Raw genomic sequence first — 9,106 nt, 5'->3', positions numbered from 1 at the left:
TGTACCATCATCCCCGAACCCTTATTTGGTTCATGACCTTATGGAGTTGACGATCTCTTGGATCGTTAAGGGGTGTAACCTTCACCTCGTGAACGGTTTACAAGTTCCTTAAAAACTTGTTGGCGTCTCTTTTGCTCTATCTTCTTTCCTTTTGGACGCCACCGTACTTTAGTGTATGATCACAGTGGGGTTCAAGCTAGTGGGATTTTAAAGGCTTGAAATTATTCCCTACAATTGTAAATTGCCTAAAACCAATTTTACCAACCCTTATTTCTACAACTCAATGCAGTTTTGTTCACAAAAGGAAAATCATAGATAATGTGGTAATTGTTCAAGAAATGCTTCATACTATGTGACATAAAGAAGGTCGAATTTACGTGGTGGTGAAAATCGACTTTGAGAAAGCATATGATAGGCTTCTATGGAGTTTCATTAGTGAGTCCCTTATGAAACTTCAATTTCCTTAACATATGGTGGAGATAGTTATGCAATGTATTAACTCGACAAAATTACAAATTTTGTGGAATGGAGAACCAATGGAAGCTTTTATTAGTTTGACTAGAGGCATTCGACAAGGGGACCCCCTCTCACCTTACATTTATGTTATTTGTATGGAGAGATTGACTCACTTAATTGACAGAGAAGTCCAATTGGGAAGTTGGAAGCCTATACATGCTAGTAGAAATGGTCCCCTCGTGGCTAACCTAGCTTTTACGCATTACTTGATTCTTTTTTGTGAGGCGTCAGTGGAACAAGCTAGAGTTATGCAGCATTGTCTTGACTTATTTTGTGAAGCTTCGTGTAGTAAGGTGAATGTTGAGAAGTCTCGGGTATATATTTTTCTCAAAAAATACCAATTTTGATACTATAGATGAAATTTGTGAGTGTTTACATTTGGAGGCGATTGAATACTTTGGAAAATATTTGGGATTTCCTATTGTGAAGTGTCGTACCTCAAAGAGAAAGTATCAATACATCATAGATAAGATTAATGGAAAAGTATCAAGGTGGAAGGATAAGGCTTTCTCTATGGCAAGAAGTGCAACGCTCATTCTATCTACTTTGAGTACGATTCCATACTACACTATGAAGTCAGCCAAGCTACCAAGAACTACTTATGATGAGATAAACCGTAAATCGAGAAGATTTTTATGGGGATAAAGTGAAGGTAAACACAAAATTCATATGGTCTCTTGGGACAACATCACCAAGCTGAAATAAGATGGAGGGTTGGGTTTCAATTCGATGCGCAATTTGAATAAAGCCTTCCTAGCAAAGCTGGGTTGGTGTTTATTAGAAGAAATTTAAGCCCTTTAGTCGAGAATTCTAAGAGCAAAATACTGTGATAATAGGTGTGACTTAGATATGTTTCAAGATAAGACTGGAGCTTCAAGCACTTGGAGAGGGATTATGAGCAGTGTAGATGTGGTTAGAAAGGGAGTGAATATGGAAGTCGGAAATGGGCAAAGAACTTTCTTTTGGTATCATAGATGGGAAACAAAGGAACCACTGTTATCCTATGTCATGGAGGAACCTCCTTTGGAAATTCAAGACATGACAGTCCATGAGATGTGGAACAAGGAAACTAGATGGAGATTTGAGTTGTATTCTAATTTTCTTCCTACTAATATCTGACAAGGGAATAAACGCGTCGTCAATTGTCTATCCCTAGATCAAATACAATTTATACAACCTAAACAAACCTAATACGAGTATAAGGCAAGCATAGGGGTCGAACCACAGAGAACGGATAAACACCACCAAATGTTATCGACAATTAAGCTAGTCCGGAATAGGAGATAAATAAACTAAAGTCTAAATATGCTAAAACAAGAAATAAAACATTAAGGCACCAAGGGAAATGGGTAGGTGAAGTTGACGCTTGACCATACAATAACAAAGTAGCATATCAATGGTAAACTAAACATGCATGAATATCGAAGTAAAGGGTCCAATCTAGCCGCCTTCCGGGGTCAATTGGCTTCTCCTAACATAGCCTCTATGTTTCCACATTAGAACCATATACTAGGAGGTACTATTAAATAACAATCGATAGTAATGAATCTCAACTAAGTCAACTTCCGTTACTTGTTAGTAAAGACTCATCTTTGATCAACTAACAATGTGCACTTGCAAGAAAGACCAAAGAATATCAAGCATGCAAAGACTTTAATCACCATTAACATAACCCCAACATTATAAGCATGAACAATTAGCAACTACACCATCCCCACACCCTTGGCTAGGTGACTACTCACAAATCATGTTGAAAACAATATCAATCATCAAATCAATAAGCATCAACATGATTAATAAGCAAAGAAGAAAAATAAAAGAAAATAAACAAAAAAAAAAAAAAAACAAAGGTAAAGAGAAAGAGTAAGAGATTGCTCATTAATTGAAGATGAAGGTCTACAAAGGATTGAACAAGCTCCTTCTTCAAGATCCAAGTTCATTAATGAAGAAAACCACACTTTCTCTCTCTACCAATGAAGACTAATCCTAACCTAACCTAAAACTCATTAGAGAGTAGAATAGATAGTTATTTAATGTCCTCTTTATTACCCCCAAAAATGGGTATTTATACTAACTTAATAAAACTAGGAAAAATAGAAAAAAGAAGGAAATAAAAAGAAAATAAAAGAGAAAAGAAATCAGAAAAGGAAAGGAAAAGAAATAAAAATAAAACAAAAAGGAAAAATAACAAAAAAAACAAGTCAGACCCCCAATCACTACAAGAAAAAGATGAATTAGCAACTGATTTTTGCGACTACCATAATAATCAGTCGCAAAAATTATTTTTGTGACTGAAAAAGACGAGCAGTCGCAAATTTTGCAACTGATTTTGCAGTAGTTGCTATGCGGTCGCTAATTAGCAACTAATATTTGCGACTACCATAATAATTAGTTGCAAAAATTATTTTTGCGACTGCAAAAAGTGAGTAGTCGCAAATTTTGCAACATATTTTATAATAGTTGCTATGCAGTCGCTAATCTGCGAAATTCTTACAACTTTTTGCGACTAAATTGCAGTTGCTAAGGCTAACAAATTTGAAACAATTTTTTTAAAAAAATTAGCGACTAATATTGCAACTAACATGGTAGTTGCTACTATTGTTTTTAAAATTTATTAAAAAGGAATTAAAACCCTTAATAAGTTAATATATAATAAGTTTTTTTTTTTTTGGTACGAAAATATAAAAACCCTTAGTAAAAGTAGTATAATAAGTTGTTGCCGCCAAAAAACACAATAAACAAATATATCACTCCTTCCTAAAACAAATAAAAATTATATCACTCCTTATTCACGAACAGTGCTACTCGATACTCTTCATCCTCACCAAAAAAAAAAAACAGAAAACGAAGGCCAGAACAGTTCAATTCAGAACTTCAGATCAAACCGTCGTCGTCTTCATCTGTCACCGTTGCGCCATCCATCTCCTCCCCGGTTAGTTACGCATGCTTCCTTTTCCTAGTGTCCATTCAATAATTCTCATATTGCAATTTGCTAATTGCGATTTAGGGTTATCATTGAGTATTTTTCCAATTTTTTTTTTATTTATTTTAGTCTAGTTTCGTTTGCAAATTGCAAACTGATTTTATATTTCTAATTGATTGAATTGCGAATTAAATGAGTTGTGAATTGATTGAATTGAATTTAATCTGGTTTATTGCGAAGATTGAATTGATTTTGTTTGACCGCCAATTGCAAATTTAATCTGGTTTATCCTAGAACACGTCTCTAGAATATTGAATTCTGCAGTTTTACGACATGTTTGCTATGTGTAATGCATTGGGGATAGCTGGTTCGGGGATGGACAAATTAGGAATTGCATTACAATTCTATTAAAAGTAGCTTTAGCAGCAAGAAGAGGAAGATCAGTTAAACTATAATCAGAGGAATTAGGAAGACATAAATGATGAAGAATTTTATCAAGTTTCATTTTAGTTTCAATTTGTACCTGAGAGGGATACTCTCAAAAGCTTAATATCAATTATATCTTCGGTAATTCTCAGATAATCAATCAAGTTCATCTCCCTCTTATTTTTGCCCAGAACTTCAGTTTATTACACTATATAGAAGAGAATCTAAAATTTTTACCCTGGGATTTATTTCAAACTGGGGAAATATTTATTCTAGGATTCCCCAGTTTGGAGATACAATACAATGTATTGCAAACATTACAACAATACAATGTTGGTAATTTTAGCTTAGTTTATGTTTGAATGCTTAGTTTGATTTATTTCTTTTGTAAAATTTATTTCATTTTATTTCAAACTCTGGGATTTATTTTAAGCATAGGGTATTTCAGATTTGGTCATTTGAATCCAAAGAAAAGCTGGGGAAATTACTTCGGCACTGCCTTCTTTTTCCTTTTCACAAATTAGAAAGTTCACCACTGCCTTCTTTTTCAAGTGCTTTCTCCAACCTCGTTTCAAACGCTGTTGCATCCCAAATCACTTCGGCACTCTATCATAGCCAAAACCACCCCCATTCGTGCTTTCAAAGCCTCTGTCATAGCCACACGGACCTGAGCACTCATACTACGAACCATCACAGCCATAATGATGCCATTAGAGTCCCTAATCACAGCCCCCAAGCTTACACCCCACCCTTCCAACACCGCTGCATCAGTGTTGATGCGCACAGTGCCAGTAGCAGGGCACCTCCAACAGCCATGACCCACAGCAGCAACACTTCTAATCCCACCAGAGACTACTCTTGTTCTCTTCCTCTTTTAGCATAGTGCAAACAAATGACCAAAGCTGCCTTGTCTGCCCTGTTTCAACGGTCCTCTACCTGACCTTGCCTTAGCCACGGCTTGTTGTTGTTGCTGTTCTGAACCTGCTGCTGTTTCTTTCTCCTACCTATTTCCCTCAATGTTATGTTCTTTATTGCTTTTCTATTTTATTCTTGCATTGATCTAAGTTGAGTGTTGCATAATCATTACCACATATTATTTACATATAAAAAATACTAAGCACAAAGCTTCATAAAAACAGTAACGAATTTTTTAAACCATATAGGTAGCAGACAACTGTTAAATTAATGCATATAACTCTGTATGTTAATTATTTATGTATAATATGCTATTTATGTATAATATGCTATTTTGAGTTAAAATTATAAGCTTTACATGTTAATTATGTGCAGCGTACATATACTTGGAGAACTGAGTTCGATGCTAAGGCTAGGAGAGAATTTGACAAAAAAAGCTGGGGACCGACTTAGGGGCACATTGAACCAAGTTTACAAAATGCCTCTCCATAAGGAAGTTAGTTTCATGACTGACAGTGTTCGAGCTGAATTCATAAATAAGCGTAAGCATCCTGATTTTCTGAAACGTTCTAACCAAGCAAGAGATAATCGGTTATCTGGCCAAACATTAGAGAAGTTTGACCTTGGCCATCGCCAAGGTAGCATATCTACTCCTCAAGTGGTTAAAAAAATGGTAAGTGTATGATTTTAGCAGCAAACTTATGATTTTATATAAGATTGAAGCAAGTAGAAATTTTTTTTGTATTTTTTTTAGTGCTAACAACTTCTTCTAATACAAGGCAAAGAAAAAGGATGGAATTTTACCAACTGGTGCTGAAGTTTATGAGAGCACTCATTCTGTTTGTGTGGCCAATGATGAAGTTGAATTGATGGGTGACAAGTCTCAAAAAGTCATGGTATGAGTATACTTCTATATTTTGCTAAGATTAAAAAAAATATATATATGGTAATTAATGTTTGGAGATATTATAGATTGTTTATTTGTTTGTGTGATTGAGTTGGAGGATGAGAATGATTTGCCGGCATTAATCATATGATTAATGTGGTATGGCACAATGTGAATTGAGACAGGTTTATTTTGAAGCCATACCCTATAGGAGGGGATTCTTCAATTTACAAAGGAGACTCTGCCGAAATTTTTACTAATAACTGCTTACATAAATTATTTTGCTATAAGTCTTGCATTTTTTATTTTAACTTCTTTTTTTTTTTTTGATGTTTTTAGTCTTTTTAAGTATTAACATTTGAAATCATAGTTACTAATACATATCTTAATGCAGGGAGAATATATGGAAAAACTTGAGGAATATAAGAACAAAGGAATTGAGATAAACCCCGACAAAGTCTATTTGGAGGTTGTAGGTGGGCAAAAGAAAGGAAAAGTCTACGGTTTAGGGAGTGCTTCACAAATGTATTACAAGAGTGATCCTACTTTTCAATTTACTGCATCATCTTCCACTCCTTCCATGATTTCTCAATTAAGTTCTCAAGTTGACGAACTAAAGAAGATGGCGGAAAAAACCATAACAAGGTAGAAGAAAGCCAAAAAATAGCGGCAGAGAGCTTAAAATGTGCTAAGGAATTCGTCGAAAATCATGAGATCGAAAAAGCTACATGGAAGAAGGAAAAATTAGCTATGCAAAAAACATTGCAGGAAATGGCATCACTTGTAAAACAAGTTTACCGTCCTTATAAGCCTCCTACGCCTGTAGTCACCCGCTCTCGTGAGACAACTAAGTGATTTTTATTTTCTTGGTGGTAATTTTATGAACAACTGGTCTTTTACATTGTCATTAATTCTTGTTTGAAGTAGCTTTTTTTTATATGGGAGGTGACTTTTGGAACAATTAGTCTAATGAGTTAAATATTGTTTTTTAATACATTGATACAAAATTGATTGATGTTTTGGATATTTGAATAAAATTAACATTTTGGTTATTTGAATTTATGCGTGGGTACCTTTTTTTTGTGAATGATATTGGTTGTCGCTAAATTATGGTCTCAAATATTAATCGTCAGTCGCAAATATTTAGCGACTACAAATTTGGTTTAGAGACTGATTGGTTAGTTGCAAAATCATTAGTCTCAGTAGTCGCTAATCTGTCACAAATAATTAGTTTGTAGTTGCAAAAATTTGTTTCGTAAGTAGTTGCTAATCCGTCGCAAAAAACATTAGTCTCAGTAGTCGCAAATCCATCGCAATTAAACTAGTCTACGTAGTCGCAAAAGTTTAGTATCGTAGTCGCAAAAGTTTGGTCTTGTAGTCGCTAATCCGTCGCAAAAGTAGTCTTACAACATTGGTCTAAGTAGTTGCTAATCCGTCGCAAATATTTTACGACAGACAATAATTTAGTTGCTAAAATTTGAAAGTTAGTCGCTAAATGGTAGTTGCAAAGGCGTTGCAAATCCGTCGCTAAATTTGCGACTGTCCAAAAATTAGTCGCAAAAATGGATTTGCGACGAGGTCTTTGGCAACGAACCAAAGTAGTTGCAAATCCGTCGCAAATCCATTTTTGCGACGGATTTGCAACTACTTTGGCCGTCGCTAATTACCCTTTTTCTTGTAGTGAATTCTCCTTCTTCCAAAATGAAGCTAACTCCATTGAAGCGCATCTTCATCATCACCACCGTTCATCAATAATCATCATTGAATCACCACCATCGATCATAATCAATGCTCCAAATCAATGGCTATCATCACCAATTGCATCATCATCATCGTTATTAGACCGGTTGATCTTCATTAATAACCACGTGTGAAGCTCGTGGATTGGTTCGATTGAACCGATGGTTGGTTCGACCGAACTACGGGGTTGGTTAGGTCGAACCATGGGTATGTTCGACCACTCCTCTTTGAATAACAAAACCCCCAAAGTCTCTGACTCGACGTTCGGCCGAACCCTCATTGATTTGCTCGAACTTGATTAATTTGTGAATTGCTCTGATTTTTGGGTCGATTGGTTGCTTAGTTGGTGGTTTGATGTGGCACAAAGTGCTGCTGCTGTTGAATGTTGCGAGTGCGGCTGATTGTGAGGGGTTATTGGTGAAGGGTGAGCGCTGGTTGTGTGTGGTGTTTGGTTGTGGTCGTGTGAGGTGGTGAGAGTAGGGGGTTGCGAATTGGAGCAGGGGCTGTTGCGGCAGCTGTGCAGTGGTGTGAGGGTGGCAGCAGGTGAGTGAATTGGTGCTTGTGTGTGTGGTGTTTGGTTGTGGTCGTGTGAAGTGGTGAGAGCAGGGGGTTGCGAATTGGAGCAGGGGCTGTTGCGGCAGTTGTGCGGTGGTGTGAGGGTGGCTGCTGTTGTGTGTGGTGTTTGCGGGGTTGCAGGATGGAGGTATGGTTGTTGTTGGTTTGTGGGAACGGTGGGCTGTTGTGTGCGTGAGGGAGCAGGGGAGATGGAGCCATAGAGGTGCTTTGTGGTGGAGGATAAGGGGGTGTGGTGATGGTTAAGATTGGGAAGCAGCTTTGGGGCTTGAAAGCTTCTTGGATTGACACCTTTGACCCGAGCCTCCGACCTCCGAGCACGATCCTACACAACCAAATAAAAACAAGGGAGAATCGGGACAAAGATAAAATAAAATAAAATGAAAATAAACAAAGGACGAAATAAAACAAAACCACGACAAATAGAATAAAATAAATAAAATAGAAATAAATAAAATGAAATAGAAAATAAGAGACATAAAACTAAACTAATAAAAATAAAACAAAAACTATACAAGCAAATAAAGTAAAGTAAAATACGAAAATAGACTAAAACTAATAAAATAAAGAAAATAAACTAAAACACTCCAAAATTACCAAAATAAACTAGAAACTTAATTAAAGAGAAAACAAGAGAATAAAAGGAAAATAAGGGAAAATAAACACGGAAAAGACTCTAAAACTACTCCTTAGGAGTGACATAAATGTCACTCATCAATATCTTAGCCGAGATTACAGCTCATGAGGTGATTCATGATGAGGAGGCTGTAGATTCCATATATTGGAATGGAAATCCACATGGTGGAGTCTCTTTAAAATCAGCTATTGAGATAATAAAGGGGGGGGGGGGGTAACCAACTGACATTCGAGTGATTAAAGGATGGAAGTTGATATGGAGATGCCTAGTGCCGCAAAGAATTCGCTTAATTTTGTGGCTATCCATTTAAGAAAGGATTATGACTATTGGCAACAGATTTGTGCGCAAGATAATTGAAGATATAAGATGTCAAGTTTGTGGTGAAATCGAGGAAACTGCTGAGCATGTGGTTTGGTTATGCCCTGTTGCTCAAAGTTTAAAGTAAAAGATAGGAGTTGGTGCTCATAGAATCGCAAATGGAGTCTCGTTT

At 36.3% G+C, this 9,106-nt stretch overlaps 2 protein-coding genes across 2 annotated transcripts; both read left to right on the top strand.

The window, feature by feature from the left end:
* Positions 1-470: 470 nt before the first annotated feature.
* Positions 471-1,635, top strand: LOC145627650 (uncharacterized). Its single transcript, XM_081680013.1, has 3 exons — positions 471-830; positions 946-1,091; positions 1,353-1,635. Exons 1-3 carry the CDS (start codon positions 471-473, stop codon positions 1,633-1,635), a joined length of 789 nt encoding a protein of 262 aa, XP_081536139.1.
* A 3,574-nt stretch (positions 1,636-5,209) lies between these two features.
* On the top strand, positions 5,210-6,603 carry LOC145626682 (uncharacterized). Its single transcript, XM_081679148.1, has 3 exons — positions 5,210-5,453; positions 5,560-5,676; positions 6,061-6,603. The coding sequence occupies exons 1-3, from the start codon at positions 5,259-5,261 to the stop codon at positions 6,313-6,315; spliced, it is 567 nt and encodes a 188-aa protein (XP_081535274.1). The 5' UTR covers positions 5,210-5,258; the 3' UTR covers positions 6,316-6,603.
* Positions 6,604-9,106: the final 2,503 nt, after the last annotated feature.

Source organism: Chenopodium album, chromosome 4 (genome assembly GCF_948465745.1).
Source record: "Chenopodium album chromosome 4, dcCheAlbu1.1, whole genome shotgun sequence".
NCBI classification, from domain to species: Eukaryota; Viridiplantae; Streptophyta; class Magnoliopsida; order Caryophyllales; family Amaranthaceae; genus Chenopodium; species Chenopodium album.
This window is presented reverse-complemented; position numbering and strand designations above follow the sequence as displayed.

Bases quoted from the DNA above. Each gene is read 5' to 3' on its own strand.
- LOC145627650 (XM_081680013.1), top strand. From the start codon at position 471: ATGGTGGAGATAGTTATGCAATGTATTAACTCGACAAAATTACAAATT. The intron at 831-945 runs GTATATATTTTT...CCTATTGTGAAG, and splicing joins TGAATGTTGAGAAGTCTCGG to TGTCGTACCTCAAAGAGAAA. The intron at 1,092-1,352 runs GTCAGCCAAGCT...CTGTGATAATAG, and splicing joins ATTCCATACTACACTATGAA to GTGTGACTTAGATATGTTTC.
- LOC145626682 (XM_081679148.1), top strand. From the start codon at position 5,259: ATGCCTCTCCATAAGGAAGTTAGTTTCATGACTGACAGTGTTCGAGCT. The intron at 5,454-5,559 runs GTAAGTGTATGA...TTCTAATACAAG, and splicing joins CTCAAGTGGTTAAAAAAATG to GCAAAGAAAAAGGATGGAAT. The intron at 5,677-6,060 runs GTATGAGTATAC...ATCTTAATGCAG, and splicing joins ACAAGTCTCAAAAAGTCATG to GGAGAATATATGGAAAAACT.